Here is a 20,093-nt window from a genome sequence, read left to right as displayed (position 1 = left end):
TTATATCTTTCTTTATGTTGGCAGTGAAGATACTATTTATGTCACTGTCTTTTGGCAAGTTTTTTTTTTCAAAATTAGTGAAAAAGGTTGCCCTGGCCTTATCTGCTTCTCAAGAGCTCTTTTACGAGCCTCTTCAAAAGTAACTCTTTCCATGGTCCTAATGGCCTGAATTTCTTTTTCAAAAATAATCTTAATACAGCTTTTAGATGCAGCTGGGTGTGCTTACCAACAGTGAATAAAATTTTAATTTTCTGTCCATGCTTCATGACTTTTTTCCACACTTGGCACAAATAGCTGGCTTATTATTCAGTTTTTCCTTGCAATTTTGACTTATATGGCCATACATTTGGCAATGATAACAATGCAATGGTGAAGGGATGTATGGTTTTACGTTTAAAGATAGCCAGCCAGCTCTAATAAAATTGTGCAGCCTACATTGATCAAAAGTTAAAACTATTGTAGCTAGAGGAACACGTTAATCTCAGACTCTTCCTCATTCTAACTACTTTTACTACTTGACTTTTCAGTTCATCTTCAATTTCTTTTTCCTCTATCTCTAGTAACTCTGGAGCATATATTACGCCACTACTCGAGATAAAAATGGGGTGAGAAAAACATATGACATTATGACCATCCGAAGTTGAAAGTGCTTTCAATCTTTCATTTTGTATGGGGGATAATGTCTCTATCAAGAGACTTCCATTTCCCCCTGGAAGAATTTTTGCCTGCCCTCCATATACTTTTACTATTTCCCTATTAACTTTAAAAACATTCACATTTTCATGTCTTCTATTGTTAAATTCTAAAATAAAAAATTCATAATTCACTATTTCTAGTGACCAGATATTTCTGCTTTTCTATGTTTTTCTATTTTGCAGATATCTCTTATTCTCTTTTTTTTCTTCTCTACATGGCACGAGTAGTTCTAATGTCACAATATTAGAACCCGAGTTGGAATTGTTAATACCGAGGTCCATGTTAGTATTTTTCAGGTCACCATAGGAGTTGGTTTCCAAAAAAGGAGCAAGCCGGTTATTCACCTCTTATCAGAGGATGTCAGTCCACCTAGCCCACATGGCTCAACATGAGAAGAGGTTCCAGCAGGAACCAGTCCTCTATAAGAGGAGCTGCCTCTCTTTAGGTGGGCATTCACTGGTCAATGAGAGTACAGTAGTTACCCCTCCCACCAACGACTCCAATGCCTGGCATCGCCCATTACCCACAAATATGGGAAGACTTAAAACCGGATCACTGGAGCCCGACTCTAACAGACTAAGTCTGCACCCAAAGGGTGATGGCATCTAAATTTGAAGCATATACAAAAATGGTCATTGTTCTAATAATGGTCAACAAAATTCAGATAGAGCAAGAAGAGAAAACTGAAATAAAGAAGAAGGCTTATAGAGGTCCAGTGTTAGTCTGGTCTCTTAGAACTGGCCTTAGTGGTATGGTTGAACCTGCCAGGGTGTATAATTCCCCCACGACCATTGCCCAGCTCATCATTGAGACTCTCAAGCCCCTCCACTGCAGCAAAGTGCTGGACCATCAGAGGAGACATCCCCAGGAATAGGAACGTCCGACATCGCACTCCTTACGGCGGCTGACTTATTCGAACGAAGAAGAATGGCGTCGCAAGCGTTAAGGAAAAACAAAAAGAATGATAGGAAAAAAATGCCACCACGGGATGACAACCTAATTCGAGGAAGGGAAAGGTGTCCCACGAGAGGTACAGAAACCTAGCTGAAGTGTGGCATCATTAGTGCTGTATAAAAGTTATATCAAAATAAATTTATTCAAACAGATTATCTGACGAAAGACCACTCGGGGGAACAACCTAACCCGCGGGAGGGAAAGGAGTTTCCCGTAAGGAAAAGGAACAAGCTAAAGACTATGCACTCCTTCTGCCGTCTGCCATCACAGAATGAAGAAGTACAGCATCGTTAGGGCTGTAGAAAGGTAAATTAAAGGTTTTATTCAAAATTAATTAGCTTGTTGTGAAATTAAAAACAGATCTATTCAAGATTGATTAGTTGAAGAAAAACACTCGGGAGAACTATCTAACCCACAGACGAGAAGGGTGTTCCCCAAGAGGCACATGCTTCAAACTATGTACTTCCCCTACTAACTGTCAACATAGAGTGATGAGAGTGATGTCATCAGCAAAGAGGAGCAAGACTGAAGTTAAGCTCTGGGTAGGCCACAAGTGGTCTTTCCTCCAATGAACTTGCAGGGAGCAAGAGACATCAACATCCGAACGGAGAAGAGTATTCAAACGAGGACCACTCCCTTAAGGCAGAGGCCGGGATGTTGCACTCAAAGTGGGGAAGGTCACTAGCCTACGGGTCGTCCGGCGTCAAAGGGGAAGAGACTGCACGAGGTTTCTCCGCCCTCGAGAAACAATGCACTACGCTGACATGAAAACCGCAACACTCACACTGAAATGATAAAAGAATGTATGTATGATGGAAAAGCTCTGGCTTGAACCAAGTCTATGTCCATGCCTAAATACCTGCTGGACTGCTGGAGGACAAGGCTGGACTTCTGCAGGTTCACTTGGATCTCTAACTCCTTGCACAGATCTGAGTAGATTCCTGTGTCTAACAGGAGAGCTCAGACTCCACTAGGAGAATCAAGTCATCTAGGTACAGTACCTCAAAAGTCTGATACCCACTCAACACACTAGAAAGGGAGATCTATGCATAACAAGGTAATCAGGGACAGACGGTACTGCTATAGGGTCCGTCTCAAGGACCGCAGCGGCCATGGTAAAATGATCCACTACAAGAACTGGTTCAAGTTCATAGAGTACATTACTACACTGGGTGATAAAATATTGAAAATCATCATAGCCTTCGTCACCCATAACTGGAGCCTCAGTGGGATCCTGACACGAAGGACATGGTTGGGGAATAACATTTGCTGCCCAGGCAGAGACAAGGGCCAAGATTTTGGTGAAGACTTTAGGAGCTGTTGACAGGCCGAAGCACAGCTCCCCAGACTGAAGTATCTTGCCTCGGAAGGGAAACCTAAGATACTTCCTTGAGGAAGAATGGATGTGGACCTAAAAGTAGGCATCTCTCAGGTCTATGGTCAGAAGGAAATCAGTATTCCTGATCGCCTGAAGACCGGTGACTGACGTCTTCATTTTGAACTTTGTAGCACATATACTGTAGGTTCAAATGGAAGAGGTCGACGACAGGTCTCCAACCTCCCGCCAGCATCCCTACTCTGGATAGATTGCTGAGGAAGCCTGGAGAGTTGCTTCAGACATCCTCCATGGTTCCTTTGGCCAACAATCGGAGACTTCCTCTGTAGGTCTTTTACTAAGTCTTCCATATAAAATTGTTGAATAGTCAGAGATAGCTGACAGGCTATGAAAGGGACTCGATATCTTGAATGCAGGACTTCTACCGTCCAAGAGTCACCCCCGAAGTCCTGCAACTTTTGCTAAAAATCTTAAAGGCATCCCCTCCCCACTGGTGGTAAGCTGGGGGACATGCCCTCCCTAGTGGGAGCCTCTGCGACCGCACCCTCTTCACCTGGAGAGATGTCCTCTCCAACCAAAGGTAGGTGAGGGGACTTGCCTCCTGGACTGTTGCACATCTGTTGGAGATAAAAGTCGTCTTTGCTGTGGAACTAGTTTAAATGGCAAGATCCTTAGCTGTTGTTAGGGAGCAAGCAACCTTGGTGCCACCCCCATTCTTATCATAAGCACTTATCCTAGCCTCTCCACCTTCACAATAGCCTTAGCTACATCAGAGGGCAGGAAAAGAGAAGGGAAATTTACCAAGTCTAAATTTCTCAGGGCTAACGCATTCCTGGGAGACAACTGTCTAGAGCATCTGGCTAGGACAGTATTATGCCTTTTTAGAATGCAATTACCCCATAAGTAAATGGTCTGAAGTAAAAGGAATTCTAAACCTTTAGCCCCAGATCAGGATAATTCCTCAAATTGTTTAAGGGTACGTTCTTCACATTAGTTGTCTGTTACTGCAAAGCGGGAGACTGCTCCAGACCAGTGGTCTAGCCATGAGCAGGCTTGGATTACAGACATAGCTGCTACCTCTATGTTAGCCCTTTTGGGACCAGAAACAATGGAGGGGATGCTGGATAATTTATCTACTGGTACCGATGGCACCAGGTTAGCAACGTGAGTATCAATAGCAAATGTACGTAAAAACGTTTCTGGCGTGAAAAAAGTAAAGTTGGTAGCTTTGAGGACCTACAAGCCTTAAGTGAATTTTTCAATGCCAAGACTTTAGTATTAAGTAAATCTAACATTTCTTTATTCTGATTAGAAAGTGCTACATTTAACCTGCATCTGGGGCTTTGAGACTGGGAAGATCGAGTTAATAGCGCATCGTCTATATACAGTATATAAAATGTGAGGCTTCCGAGCCTGATATCTGTACCTTGAGGGGGATTACACCAGCAGAAATGGTGCTTGTACGTGCAGCGAGGTTCTCCACAGTCATTAATGATAATGTCACAGTCCACTTGTTCCACTTTTGGGGTAAATGGCTGTTCTGTTTTAACAGTCACTTGGTTCTTAACTCTTTCTCAGACATCCTTCCTTTCCCTTGTCATTCATATCCTGAATGGAATAGGAGGTGGATAATGAGCAGGAGGAGTTTAGCTCACTCCCGTTATAAGAATATTCGCCTCTAACAACAGTGTGTGAGGTGGAAGAGTTTAAGTCTCTCTTAGAGCTCGATTTACAAGGCAAGAGAGAGTTCTTAGTATCCTGCCACCTAAGATGCCTAAGGCAAGAGCCTCATCTATGACATCTAACGAAAGTCATCTCATCTGTGACAGATGGAGAGCGACTTATGGAAAAGGGGGGAACATTCCTCTTCCCTTATCCGTCTTTTGTACCTGCAAAGAATTACCTGAAACAAAGTTTTATTCCGTAGAACAAGTAACCTTCAAAGCATTGTGGACATTAGGCCAAGAGCTAGTGTGTTGCTGGTCATGAACATTAATAGGCTTGCTATTCTTGTAAGATACAGGTTTGCTATTAGCGTAGGTCAAGGTTTTGTCATTATAAGTCCTAGCCGGAAGTTTATAAAACTCTAAGGGGAACTTTAAAATAAAGTGATGTTGATCTACCACGCACTCTGGGGTGCGTGTTGATCGTAAACTAGATTGTGAGGTCCTTGTAGGAACATTTTGGGCGTTAGCACTGTCATGTCGTGGAGGAACTCTCTCATGCGTTAAGCTGGCAATGGGTTTTGTGATGTCATGATGCCCAGGAGTGACAACCCATTTGGATGTGTTGGACTGCCCAAGATGCGGAGGAGATGGGATGGCAGCGAGCAGTGATGTCATCACGCTTAGAGACAATGGCACGTACAGACTTCTTATTCTGAACGTTCTGCCTGGCTGAATTATTAATACCTGAAACTCTGGGGGTTAAAGCAGGATTTGTTATTGACTCAACAGTGTTATTAGGCTTGGAAAGAGATACATATCTAGAGCCGCTTGGCATTGCCAAGTCTTGGGGTGTGGACACAGCCGAAGTGGTCCGACCACCCTCAAAATAAAGGAATGATATGTCATGTGACATGTCCTGGGAACTTTATAGAGGAGATCTCTGCCGAGAGCCAATGGGTGTACTAGGCAGGGCTTGCTCGTTAATAGGAGCTGGAAACTGGTAATAAGGGTCTTCCAATAAGGCTGCTTCAGAAGGTTCTTCTCTAAGGTTTGGACAGGAGCACAGAGATACTTTCAAAGCTCTGATTGGAGATACTTCCAAGAGCAGAAAAATCTTATCTGGATAATCTGACATATAAGGATCTCCACTCAACACACTAGAAAGGAGAAAGGGAGATCTATGCATAACAAGGTAATCAGGGACAGATGGTACTGCTATAGGGTCCGTCTCAAGGACCGCAGCGGCCATGGTAAAATGATCCACTACAAGAACTGGTTCAATTTCATAGAGTACATTATCAACATTGGGTGATACAACATTGAAAATCATGATAGCCTTAGTCACCCATAACTGGAGCTTCAGTGGGATCCTGACACGAAGGACATGGTTGGGGAATACTGTAACATTTGCCGCAGAACTGATCTTTTGTTTCTTGCTACTGCAGGCAGAAGACGAAGAAGGAGAGTGATCTCTCTCAGATTGTTTCTTGCAGCAAAAATGATATCTCACCCACTGGGAGCATGGTTACTTGCGACAGTATTAACATGGTAATACCACTGAACATCACCTACCTCGGCAAGAAGGCTAAATTGGGTGCGGATCAACTTCTACACGACTCATGATTATACCACAGGGGCATCCATCATGGACAGGGCATGAACGCATAGAATTCAACTTACTGGTCATATCGCACACATTGATAGATATGCAAGTGACAGTGAATATTAAGGACAGACACCCAAGCACTATGCACTATAAGAGTAAGACAAGGGCAGGTGCGATGTCTGACAGGAAGTTGTAGTACTGTACGTCCTCTAAACTTCATGACCAGGAGTGTTGTGGGGAAGCAACCAAGCGTCATGAGTAGGCTTCCCGCGCCGCATGTGTAGTGGTTGCATAGCAACAAAGCATAATGCAATCAATTTTCTTTGTCTGGCTATAAAAAACGAGACTAAGAGTAACCCATATAAATGACTCGGAAGTTTGTATCTGCATAGGAATAACTAACTTTTTTATGAAGTATAGTACTGTACAATCAATAATACTAAAAGCTAATATGCTTCTCCAGCATAACAAACAAGTAACTTTTAAAATGATAAATTTTTGCCAAAGCTTGTACTTTGGCAGCAAAAGAACCAACTACAGTATACCTTTATCTACCGACAGAAGATCTTTTCAAATATCAATTATACAAGCACTAGTAATTTTAAATATTTTGGGTTACTAATTGTAATTAATTTCATAACAACTAACAAAATTTGAGGCATTACAGATGAAATCCACATTTCTATTCCCCATTTTAATGCCAGAAAACATTATAAAACAATATACAAATTCACCATACGTTTCTGGCATTTACAAATAAACCAACTGTGTTCATTTTGAGTTACAAAAATGTCTAAATGTCTTTTTAAGGCAAAATAAGTCCCTGTACCCATTACACGGTATGTACTGTAGTCTTTCAGCAATAAAAAAAAAATACAGTATAGTACAAGTTTGCAAAGAAGATAACCATGTAAAACAAAAATCAACCTTGACTGGTCACAAATGACAATGGTATTATATACAAATAAAAACACTTACCTATGACAACCACGACATAAAGAACTCCATACACAGGATCAGCATAGAACCACAAGAGTACATTGCAGATCTTGGCATACATAGCCGCAGTAGAGATGTAAGAAAGCATGTTGCGACTACCACTTTTCCTTGTCCTAAACATCACTATCACAACCATGAAGAACAAAATCTCTGACTCCCACTGTAAAGGGAAATTGCAACTGTTAGCAAAGTAATTTTTAAATAACTGCTAAGTCACATACCTAGATTCTCAAAGCTATCTTTAGAATGTTTTGATATGAGGTAAAGATTGAAGCAAGGTACAGTTAAGTAAACAAGTATACAGTACAGTAGTTTGGTTAGAGGCAAACCGAGGGAATGGAAGGAAAGTAAAAGGACAGAAGCACAACAGCTGAAGGAAGGAAGCTGCAAAGAAATTTGGCCATGCAAAGTGAACACAGCATCCATTTATATTTCTTGAAAATTACAATAAAAAGTTCAATAGTGTATAAAGAAAAAATTTCTAAGAACATGACAAAATAATCATCATATACCATACTAAACAAAAACATCACAGATTTTCAAAATAATCTTTATTTCTCCTAACTATATAAACTTAAATCCTTTAGTAGTAGTACTGTAAGCTTTCAAAGTCACTGGAATTCAGCTGTTAAAATCTATAAAGAGATGGCAGTGGTTACTGTAGGGTGGTTTGGAAGCCCAACCCGCCCTGCCAATAAATGAGTACCCACTTTGACCTTAAACCTAAACTAAGACACTAGTCACACACACGTTCAGGAGCTGACTTTTAATAAAACAGATTAAAAAAGCTAGCTAAATAAGAATTTGAACTATTTCCCCTGGTAGACATTTACAGAGGACTGTTGTAGGTACCCCGACGTCTGTGCAAAGCCTAAGGAAAAGCCTTTTGCTCAGAGATGCTGGATAGCCTCCAATCATGAAGTTATAGTGACATCACGGATGGGTGGTATGGTACCTCTGAGGGTGCGGTTGACAGAAGAATGTGAATCAATGAGTTAGTTCTCTCGGAACCTCAATTAGAAATGCCAAGAGATACCACTCATCAGGAGGCCAACTGGGAGCCACCAGGGTCATCCTGAGTCCTGGCGTAATCAACACTCCGTTGATTAGCTAAACGGAGGAAAGGCCTACTCATGCCGGTGATTACACGGGTGTTGGAAAGTGTCTTCAAACAAGCCCCATGAATACGGAACGGGAGAAAAACATGCGAAGCTTCTTGTTTAGTGGAGTGGCACAAAGTTTGATCCTCGGTGAATCCCACTAGAGAAGAAGCCTCTCCACTATGCAAGGATATAGAGGACCAATCTGACTCTGAACCTACCCCTGGTAACTGAGTGAATCTGCTAGTATGTCCCTCTTGCTCAGAATGTACCGGGCTGACAATTCTAAGATGAGGAACGTCGCCCAGACGTGCATCCTCTTCGCCAGCTCACATAAGGCCAAGAGACCATGTCTCCCTTGCTTGTTGACATAAGCCACTCTGGTGGTGGTGTCACTCAACACTACTGAGCACCTCCTCAAGCATTTTTGGAAAGCTGCTTGTATTTTGAGGACATTAAAGTGCCAATGTATTTCTTCTCGTGACCAAACACCCGATATGATCAAGTGAAAGTCCGACCCCTCCTTTGACACATCCGAGAACAGTTGCATGTCCAGGGGTGAAGAATCGAGTGAGAATCCCTTGGTAAAGTGTTCATCATTAAGCCACCGGTAAGATTGCCCAGAGCCTACTATCCCACTGGAACAGTAAAGAGTGGGTGATCCCTGACGACTAACCAGTGATCTTCCACACACCAGTGAAAAGATCTCTGGTGGATGCACCTGTGTGGAGTAAGTATCTCCAGCAAGGAAAAGTGGCCCAGAAGACTATGGCAGCGTCGAGTTGGAACTTCTTTCTTGAACAGAAAAGGTTGCGCAACCTACTCAAGCTTGCTGAAGCATCGTCTGATGAAAAAACACTCGCTGCTGCTGTCTATCAGCATGCCCAAGTACTTCATCCTCTGCTTGGGTATGAAATTCAATTTCCCCCAGTTTATCACATTCCCTAGATCGTGAAAAAATGTAAGAATCCACTCTCCATCCTGTTGTAAATGCCTCATTAAGGAGGCCAGAATCTCAGTCATCAAGATACATCAACAGACACATCCCTTGTGAGTGGGCCCAAGCTGCTACCTAGGTGAACACCTGGGGAGCCGCATACAGATTGACGCATAAGTCTTGAACTAGTTCACCGTACCAGGGAGAAGAGGAGGTACTTTCTAGAGGATTGATGCACGGGTACTTGAAAGTATGCGTCCTTCAGGTCAACGGAAAGCATGAATCTCCCTTTCTAATAGAACACAGCACAGACTACTATTTCCATCTTGAACTTGTTTTGTCAAACATACTTACCGTGGAGAGGCTGATGATAGGTCACCAGCCTCCAGGTCACTTCTCCAACAGAATGAGTAGACTTGAGAAACCCAGAGACTTATCTCAAAAAACTTCCAGAGAATTCTTCTTCGACATCCCTTCCACCTCTGGACTGCCATTAATTTTTGTCTTTCAACTTACTTTTTCTTATGCATATATATATATATATATATGAAAACATTCTTAATGTTCTTGTATATACAGTATATATATATGTATAGAAGTGTTGTAAATTTCCTTTTCAGTGTTTGTGCTGTGCGTGTGATACATATACGACAGGTTCTTATGACACTTTCGCAAGGCCAGGACACTTCCCTTCGTGGGAAACGACCTCTCCCCCTCTGGTCCATCAGTCTTCTCGTCGGCATATAACCGTTGACTCGGCCACCGCAGGGGAATCGTCATCGTCTGGACCCTCCTCATTCAACTGTTGTCTTCGCCTTTTCCTTTTTCCTACGGGAAACATGGATTACTGAGCGATGGGAGTGTGGCCTCTCAGAGATTGACTATGGTCTTTCTCTTCTCAAGGTCGTTCACCTTTCAACAACAGTGTATTAACGGGGGAAGCACCTTTCCCGTTAGCGGGTTAGGTTGCACTTCCAATTGTTTGTCTCAATTATTTTAGTGAAATTATAATTGTTTGTAATTTTAACTTTTCAGCTTCTTCTCTGTGGGGAACACTTCCCTTTGGAGGATCAGTGGTTCTCACTATTAGTGAATATTCTTAGCCGATTTAAATAATTGTAATTCTTGTTTTTATTACAGCTACTCCACTCCCCCCTTCTCCCGCGGATTTTATGTTGTTCCCTCATTGGTCCTCTTCAGAGTTCCTCCCTAGGGAATTTTCTGTTACACAATTTATTTTATTTTTCCTCAGTTAGCTATGCAGTTTTCTTCGTTTGACTAAGAGTGCCGACGAAGCAGAGCTGTTCAGTTCATGCCTGGGGAATCTGCTGTCAGTGCCGTCCCTCAGAGGATGTCATCGTGGGCGTCATCCCTTCTCTTAGAAGTACGCCCGTGACAACATGATCAGCACTTCAGATCAGCTTAGAACGCTACCAGGAGGTTCGCCTCCAGGGGTTGGAGAACTTTCCCTTCCAAGGGAAAGTTTTCTCGCCAGGTATGAGGTTGTTTCTCCCTTCCGAGGGAGAACTTTCCACATCTTAATCACTTCATCGACTCTGAATGCTGTTGCTGCCTTCGCCTAGACTACTCTTCCCCCTGGCTGAATCTCTCTTCCTTCAGGGTCGGAGCATAGTCTTTGGCAAGTCTCTCCTGCAAAGTGATCACCTCTCTCATTCACGAGATGGGCCAATCATAGAGACTTCTCTTCGGAGGAGCGCTACTGCTGAAGGTCAGCATGCTGGTCCACCAGCCCTCATAGGCGTCATCAGTTCCTGATCGTCTTAGCAGCGCAACCTTGCACTACAGCTAGTCCTTGGACTCTTCTGTGGACCTTTCACGGTCGCCATCGGTGGATGTTCACCCTTCCAAAGGGGCACATCCCAGTTCCTGATCGTCCTGCCAGCTGACCTGCCGACCTACTAGCGCAACCTTACGCTACAGTTAGTCCTTGAACTCTTCTGTGGACCTTTCACGGTCGCCATCAATGGATGTTCGGCCTTCCAAAGGGCACATCCCAGTTCCTGCCAGCTGACCTGCCAACCTACCAGCGCAAACTTACGCTGCAGTTAGTCCTTGGACTCTTCTGTGGATCGTTCCTGCGCACCAACGATCTCCTTCACCTGCGCGCCAGTGCTTTCCTACTCGCCCACGCTCTCATGCGCGCCATTGCTTCCGCGCGCGCACCAGCACCAACAGTCTTCCGTGTGTGCGCCCATGCGCAACCAGTCACGCGTTTCTGAGCATTCTAGGGAGACTGCACAAAACCCTACACAGCGCCTTACTGCGCTCTCAGATCCAGCACCCTCCAGCTCACTTGCACTCTCAGATCCAGCCCTCGCCAATGCCCCAACTCTTCACAAAGAGCCAGCGCTTGCCTGTTCGCCAGCGCTTTTCTGCGCTATCCTGCGCAGTTGCATTCTCAGATCCAATGCGCCAGCTCATGCCAAAGAGCCAGTGCTTGCAGATCCAATGCTCGCCAATGCGCCAGCACTCATCTGCGCTTGCCTACTCTCCAGCGCTCTTCTGCGTATTCACCGAAAACTGCACTTCAGCAGAAACTGAGCACCAGCACCATCCTGTGTGCCATTGCTCCAGTACTCTCCTGCACACTCGCGCAATAGGCAAAAAAGAATAAAACTTTTTGGACAGGTCACCAATGCCCCATTCCTCTCCCCCCAAACACACAACATGGCCGCCAGGAAAAGAGGAAAGAGGCTTCACAGAAGGATTCAAGATCCCGAAGATTCCATCTTCGAAGGGAAATCCTTGGTCCCTGTCTCTTATGAAGTTTTTTTCTTGTGAGTACCACCATCAGCAAATAAGAAAGCATCAACAGACTGATCGCTAGATCACTTTTTGCTGATGGCTAGTTCACTGTCTGCTGATTGCTAGCTCGCCGATCACCAGATCGCCAATTGCTAGCTCAGCTCTGATCATTGACCTCTAGTCCCTCCAATGACTAACGATCTCCGATTGCTAGCGTGCCGATTACCGATTGCTGGTCAATAACCAGTCATCAGATTGATGATCACTAGATCACCGATGGGCAGCTCATCTTTCTTCGATCATCGAACTCAGCTTGATGATGTCTGACCAGCCCATCGTCAGCTTGCTGATCTCTGACCAACCAGGAGGGACCATAGTCAGCTTGCTGATCTCTAGCGATCGATAGCTGATCATCAATGGTTGACAATCACCAACTGAGTATCATTAAATCATTCTTCTGTCTCTTAAAGCAGATTACCAACTCATTTATCGCCAACCTACCTTGGCTGACTGACCAGCCAGCCTTCATCTGCCTGTCACTTACCATCTTCGGCTCACAGACCGCCGATTCACCGATCATCGACAATTCGCCAGCGGTTCGTGACTCGGACTTACTAGTCAACCTCTGCCCGTGGTTCCCTAGATCAGAAGGTATACAACACACTTCTCCCTTCTCACTACTGGCTGTTCGCCATCACACCGATCCACTAAAGTGATCGGCAAACAATCGACAACCCTCATCGGCGGCTTGTCGACGGGACTACGTACTTGCGAGCACTCTCCAACTGCACAGTAACCATGATACCCAACCGTTAACCATTGATTAACATTCGCCAGACTGATTCTATTTTAAGGAACAGCATCAATCCCATCAGGACGCATTGGTGGGTTAAGCGTTGCCTTTCTTCTATCAGTTAAAGGAATTCTCTCTCAGGGAAGAATCCTCACACAGGGTATCGTATCCTATCCTTTACGCCACGAGTCAAGACCCCAGCGTCAATTCTCTCCCATGCGAAAGGATCCGCAAGGAGCTGTCTCTTTGGATCGATGTCCACACAATGTTGGAGTTCGATCAAGGGCTAAGACCTCAGGTCTTCATTTGCACATTGGACCTAAAGGACAGATACTTCCAGGCCCAAACCATCCATCTAGGAGGGTTTGAAGATTCAGTCTACACAAACAAGAAACACCAGTTCAGGGCACAGTGCTTCAGTCTTTCCACTACACCCATCCTGGTCTCTCAGGATCGGCTTCTGTCTCCTCCGTTTTGGGACGACTGACTGACCTTAGCAGACTCGGTGGCAACCTTGTAGTAGCACCGAAACGCCTGAAGTCTTTTTTAACCAAGATCCAGTGATTAAGGTAAACATGTGGAAGTCTTTCCTACTTCCTTGTCAGAGGACTGGTATATCTGGGAATGATTCTAGACACCAGTCTCCACAAAACTTTCTCAAAACGAGAAGAACTCTCAGCCCAGAGTGACTCGAGTCCGATTGGAATCAGGCCCTCGATCCCCTAGACATTCTGACCCCCTTGGGACCAGAAGTGTGGACGAACCTCAAGGGATGGGTGTCAGTCAGGAATCTACGGAGTGGTATAACCTTCTCATCCTTCCCAACCCCTCGGACTTGATGCTGTGCTTAGAACACATCAAAAGAAGAGAGGAGGGACCATAGTGCTGCACCACACGACCTCAGCCCTCTGGACAGAGTCCGAAAGTACCTTCACTTAAATCTCATAAGAGATGAAGGCCAACTTTCCGGTCCTTCAGCAGCCTTATCGGTTCCTAACGGACCCCCCAGTGATGTGATGGACAACAACACCACACACCACATAGAGGCTCACATCGACAAGCAAGAAGGAACTTGCTCGCAGCCTCTTCCCATCTAGCAGTATAAACACTAAGATGGGCCAAAGACCGTTTGATGCCACTATCAGCCCGCTTCATTCCAGACTAGAGGAATGTGCTCACCGACAATCTGTGCACAGCATCTCAGATGAGGTATACCGAATGGTCTTTGAATCACCTTGTAGCCGACAAAGTTCCGACTTTACGGGTCCTCCAACTAGGGATCTGTTCGCAACGCCCCTGAACCTCAGGCTGCCATTGCTCCTCAGCCCTAGACCCCAAGACTCTCTGGCAAGAAACAGGCCAACAACGGTGGGTACAACAATGACGTTTACGTCTTGTCCGTTTTGTCTGGAGAAGGGCACTCAAGAAGGCTAGAACATTGGTCAGCCTCTCAAGGACTCTCATAGCTCCGCTATGGCATTACGCAAAACGGTTTCCAAACCTTCTGCAGCTCCTGATAGTCTCTCCAAGAGAACCCTCTCCACATCACAGACAACCACACTTCGACACCTACCACAAGCTATAGCTTTGCTATGATTGTACGCCTGGAGACTACCCAGTACCTCCTCTCTCACAGAGGCTTTTCACAATAAGTTGCAAAAAGGTTGTCTAGATATCTGAGGAATTCCTCAGCATCAGTCTACCAGGCAGTATAAAGTCCTCTGTGGTTGGTGTCATGGGAAAGTGTCTCTCACCACACGATACTTCTATTCCAGCAATAGTGGAATCCTCGAGTATATGCAAGAGGAAAAGACCCCCTTTTGAGTTTCAACAGGTAAAGACGATCACTCAACCTTGAGCCTTCGCCTTCAAACTGAAAAGAAGGGACATCCTCTCATTGCTAGACCTTTCCTAACTCATACGGACTTACAACTTGCCTTTCCCCAGTCGGGATTGAGACCTTCCTTCGAAACATGGTTCAAATTCTCCAGTTTCTAAAGAGACCTCCTTATGTTCACTTTACCAGGCAACAAATTTTCACCTGGTTTAAGAAGACAATGTTCCTACACACACTGACGGCAGCCATAAGAGTCAAGGAAATTCATGGTCTCTCTTTCGACATCGCCCATTAATGAGAAGTTAAGTTTCGTCCCCGAGTATGTCGCCAGACACAGTCTCCAGAGGTGACAGATCCAACACAAGTCTCCACTCGGTAACGGACGATCCAGATCATCCATTACTGTACCCAGGGTAAGGTATGAGACCCAACCTTAAGAGAATGGCAACAGCCCACCCAGGTCCCTTCTCTTGTCATCAGCACTGGGAGAGACTAAAGGAGGATCACCAAAACATCATCCCTGCTGGATTCACAGTCACCAATTACGCCCTAAATCCAGAGCCTCACCCAACATGACGACTCACGATGTCAGGGGCATAGCTATGCCCCTGGCCCTTCTAAGCAGATTACTCTGCGACGCAGGTTTTACAAGAAAGGATGTGAATGCTCCAGGTGACTTTCACAACCTTTCTCCTGCAAGACGTGACCCACAGGAACTCAATGCGATCTATATCAGTCCAGTGGTGGCTGCACAACAGCTGGTTGTATACCTCAAGCTCCTTATTGGACAAGTAGCAGAAGGTTGAGGGCACTGTTACCCGGTTTTAGTCTGCGTGAATGAAAAGATTTGACTATCTCTTATTCTTTTTTTCATCCTACCCTCCCGTGGGGAAAGCAGCATCCTGGGTTCTTAGCATAAGCTGACCTCAAACCACTGCAGGTAAACCATGTTCCCTTGTGTACCTAGTATTAAGCTAATACTGTTGCGTCCCCATACCCTGGCGAGGTGGTATTGGGAAAGTCTTGATTAAATCAGTTTTTTCCTACAATAGACTCAAAATAACTTTACCTAGACAGTCACACTTCTGCATGTCTCAATACAAGGCTTGCATAGGCCGCGGACCTTGCATATCAAGGTTTTAGCGAGGGCAGGGACTCCTTATTTCTGAGTACTAACATACTCAGATAAGGAGCCCCCGGGTAAAGCCAAAAGCCAGATTGGCAGGGACGTCCACCCTTCCTAATGGGTGAGTCACCCCCTGATAAATAGCGTGGTTTGTATTCCAGTTACGGAACAAATGACATATTCGTACATAATTTGTATTCTTCCTAACTACACAAACCTTAGCTAGGGTAAGATGATCCATCGTTTCCTAATGGAGGGCAAAGTCTTAAGAGGACTGCGATCCTTTGAAGAGGTGGACATCCTATGAAGGCAAGGACTCCTTTCGTCAGCAGCAGGTCGGCGCTGGGTTCATCGACAGCAATCCTTGGCATGGAAGTCACGCTGCGAAGGACTGGAAGAAGAGGAGGCGGGGCAACGTCTAGCAGGAACGTGTCTAGGCCTTCGTTCAACCCACTTATCGGAGGGGGAAAGAACAGACTTCACCGTCAGCAGCAGGAACAGGAGAGGGCAAAAGCAGAACTTTGCATACAGCAAGGGTGTCAATGACATCACTCCCTAGCTTAGGAACCTCTACCTCTGAGGAGACCAGAGTTCATTTCCTTTCGGCCCCCAGCTGTAAACGCTCCATCAATACGTCCTTCAAAGGTGGGACTGCAACCAGCAGTGACAGCCAAGCCTGTAAAAACTCAAAAGTATGAAAAGGTTCCTCCAGAGGGAAGGAGCCGAGTTCCTTCTCTAGGGGAAACAGCATCGTCCCTAGATCCCCGGGGTTGGCCTTGTGTTAGCTGGTTAACAATCATACTCGACCGATCCTCAGAAGAGACCAATCGAGCAGGAGCTTCAGGAAGAGATCGGGGGGTCAAGGAAGAAGTCCGAGGAAGAGATCAAGGGGTTAAGGAAGAGATCAAGGGGTTAAGGAAGACATCGGAGGATTCTTCGACTTCGAGGAAGACCGCGAAAGCAAATGATCTCTTTTGAACAACTACTTGTGCCGTCTCCCAAACCTCTCCCACTGAGAGGAAAACCACTCCTGCCATTCAACACAGGTGTTATCCTGGTCACAACGTCGTCCTCAGCAGGCCAGACACAACTAATAGGGGTTGGTCTCGGCAGAGGACATGAAGGTTCCGCAAGAGCGTCTTTCAGATCCTGGACAGGACCGTATTATAGACAGCAGGAAGAACACACAAGTGCACCTGCAAAGAAAAAAATTAATATAAATTGCTAAGTCTATTGGAGAGACGGAGAGAAACTACTTCTGTTCTCCGCCAAGCCAAAATCAAAAGTGAGAAGGCAACACTAGTGTATAACGCGTGCATAGAACACCTCCTACCCTACAAGTTGTGTCCTTACCTACTTTCCTAATGGGGAGGACTGCAACTACCCATATTCCTAGCGAAGCCTTTGTATATCAGCGGCCAGTTCCTCACACGTTCATTAAAAATGAACTTCAACTAACCTAAACTTTCCCGCCTAACCTAACCTACAAGCTGTGTCCTTACCTACTTAGGCTACCTAACGGGAGGGATTAAGAGCCCCCGGCGACCCATCCCCCTTACACTGCTGTATTCTAAGTTAGACATAATAATACATACAGGTGGCCGCTATCACACATACACCCCCCTACTTAATTACAGGGAGTACTGCAACCACCCACATTCCTAGAAATAGGGTTGAAAATAAGGGAGTTATGGGACATGGGCGACGCCATACGTACACCCCAATCAATAATCGAGGAGTAATATGGCATCTTAAGTTCAAGTAGCTGGAGGAGACAAAGCATCCTGGCTAAGGTTAGCGTAAAACAGATGGTTCCAAAGTTTAAAGTGACAGTGCACGGGTATACATCTACTATGACACTGACAGCGCCGAAGTCTACTGGTACTATCGAAACCTATGGGCTAATCTCAACATGTTAAGTTAGGCTGCAGCTAAAATAGAACGTACTCTTATTTTGCAGGTTACCTATGGTAAGTAAAACTATATATTATAGGTCAAAAGGCAAATTAGGCTTAATAACTGGATGCCGGTGTCACCAAAGGAAATATACAAAAAGTAGGCTACGGTACTCACCATCGACAGTTCTCCACATTCACTTTTAGGAAATACATATTCACATACGCCAGGCAAATATTTCGATCCTAAAAAACTCAAGCTCATTAATATATTAAGAACATAAAAGGGATGAACAAGCTGCTTAGCATCGTCCAGGAGAGTCATTTTTGACGGTGTTGTGTCGGCGACGTTTCCCGGAACAATGTTTTGATTATTCCTCCGACTTAATGACAAACGCGCAATGTGCAAATGTTTTGCGCAATAAGAGGTAAATATTATATTTCCTGTCTGTAATATACCTTTTAACTCCAATTAGATATCTTATACACTATGTGAATAAATTTATGCATATATAGTATCATATTGTTTTAAAGGAGAATTTCCTAAATATCATAAACATGGATTTTGCAGAAATGGAATTGCGCAATTCATAAATATCATTATATTCTGGTTTTCTTTAGCTTTGACATTTGGGTGATGGTCAAGATGGGTATCTTTTATCTATATGTTCGATTAAAAACACACCGAAACATTCTAAATAGTGTCATTTCGAAAGCGTTAAAATGACGACAATCAACGTTTCGTAGAATAATTTGTGTAATTGTCTCAAATGATGTTAGGAGAGGCTATTCATCAAATGAGAATGTCACCATTGTTGAAGATGAAAGAAAAATCATGCGCTTTTTTAGTAATTGTGGATGTTGCTGTAGGAGGAGAGACTTCGTTGAGAGTAAGTAATATTGTTACCTCAGTATATTATGAAGGAATGGAGTAGAGGAATAACTGTCTTTTTGTAACCATTGACTGTTCTTTGAAATAAGAGACACTTCATTGTTTTGAATGGCCTAATTGAGAAAGTAATATACAATTGACAGAAGGACTGACAGTTTTAGACACGAAAGTTTTTATGATGAAATTGGAGTATGTCTTAGAATGTAAAACTATGAATTTGGTTATATAAGCCCATGGATGGACCTGTGAGGCCATTCAGAGTCTCAGGGCCCAAGTGAAACTGGGGACAGCATTACAATTATGCTGTGATGTAAAGATAAAAAGAAATAGGATATAGTGAGATGGAAGAGAGGAACGGAGGTAAAGTAGAAAAATATAAAACACGTGCAATTAGGGCCATATGTGGAGGCACCAAAAACCTCTATGCAATATTTACAGTGTTCCCTGTGGGTTTGGAATATGCAGACGTATGAATGATTGGTTTTATTTAGTATATCTGAGATAAATGAACAGTATGTTTGGTTGTCTGATATGTAGATAATGTGGCATAAGAAATTAAAGTTTATTACTGTAGATGTAGATGTAAAATTTCATAATCATGAAATGTTTTGTGAATGGTTATTGTGGCTGATGTCTGCATATGATACAATGTTGTCATTTGGGATAATAGTGGGAACGACGGAAAACCGTTTAAAAGAGTCTGTAGCAGGGGAAAGTTTAAAAGGAATAGAGAGAAAAAAATATATCAGGTGACTTTATGGGTATTAGAAAGTTAATATAAACGATCACGATAAACGAAAAGGGGGGTGATGCATAGAATATGTGAAGTTATGAAGGTAGCAGGGAATGTGCAAAATGATTGGAAGTGAGATTGATATGATGTATCGAAATCTATTAAGCGAAGGTCGAAACTGTTGTCTTTGATTATTTGGTCTATTGATTACGAAATAAGAAGTAGCCTACTGAAAGAGCGAAATTTTGGGCTGAAACAATTTAGCGACAGAATGTTAGTGTGAATTAAAAAGGTGGATTATAATGCTGCACCTAGTCGCTACCTGGTCAAATTGCTTTGTGGGTGGTTTGGTGCAATGATAAAGTAGAAGAGACATTAGAACGTGAGTACAGCATCATTATTTCTTGGCGTTTTTATAGTTTATATATGAAAAAAAAATTATTATAATGTTGCGGTAGGTAGTAGTTAGCCAGGGCATCAGCCACTCCCTGGGATGCTACCACTAGAGAGTTATGGGGTCCTGTGACTGGCCAGACAGTACTACATTGGATCCTTCACTCTGGATTTGCATATTCCGTTCTCATCATCTTTCTTTCTTCTATTTATCTTGAGCCCAACCTCGTGTGATATTTCATGCATTCTGGTAAGCAAGCTTTGCAAGTCCTGTGGTGTTTTGTTTATAAGGACAGCGTCATCAGCATACTCTAAGTACGCTGATTTCCTGTTACCAACCCAGTTCCCAACCCTTCTCCGCCA

At 44.0% G+C, this 20,093-nt stretch overlaps 1 protein-coding gene across 1 annotated transcript in view; it reads right to left on the bottom strand.

Annotated features, from left to right (window-relative positions):
• Nucleotides 1–18,093, bottom strand: part of LOC137627645 (thioredoxin-related transmembrane protein 2 homolog) — a 54,210-nt gene extending 36,117 nt beyond the window's left edge. Inside the window, exons 1-2 of the mRNA XM_068358786.1 lie at nt 17,891–18,093; nt 7,238–7,418 (exon numbers count right to left, since the gene is read on the bottom strand). Coding sequence (XP_068214887.1) covers nt 7,238–7,418; nt 17,891–18,037 — 328 coding nt within the window. The 5' untranslated portion in view covers nt 18,038–18,093. The remainder of the gene's footprint in view (nt 1–7,237; nt 7,419–17,890) is intronic.
• Nucleotides 18,094–20,093: the final 2,000 nt, after the last annotated feature.

Source organism: Palaemon carinicauda, chromosome 35 (assembly GCF_036898095.1).
Source record: "Palaemon carinicauda isolate YSFRI2023 chromosome 35, ASM3689809v2, whole genome shotgun sequence".
Lineage (NCBI taxonomy): Eukaryota > Metazoa > Arthropoda > Malacostraca > Decapoda > Palaemonidae > Palaemon > Palaemon carinicauda.
The sequence above is the reverse complement of the archived record's forward strand: the minus strand, read 5'-3'. Positions and strand labels throughout refer to the sequence as shown.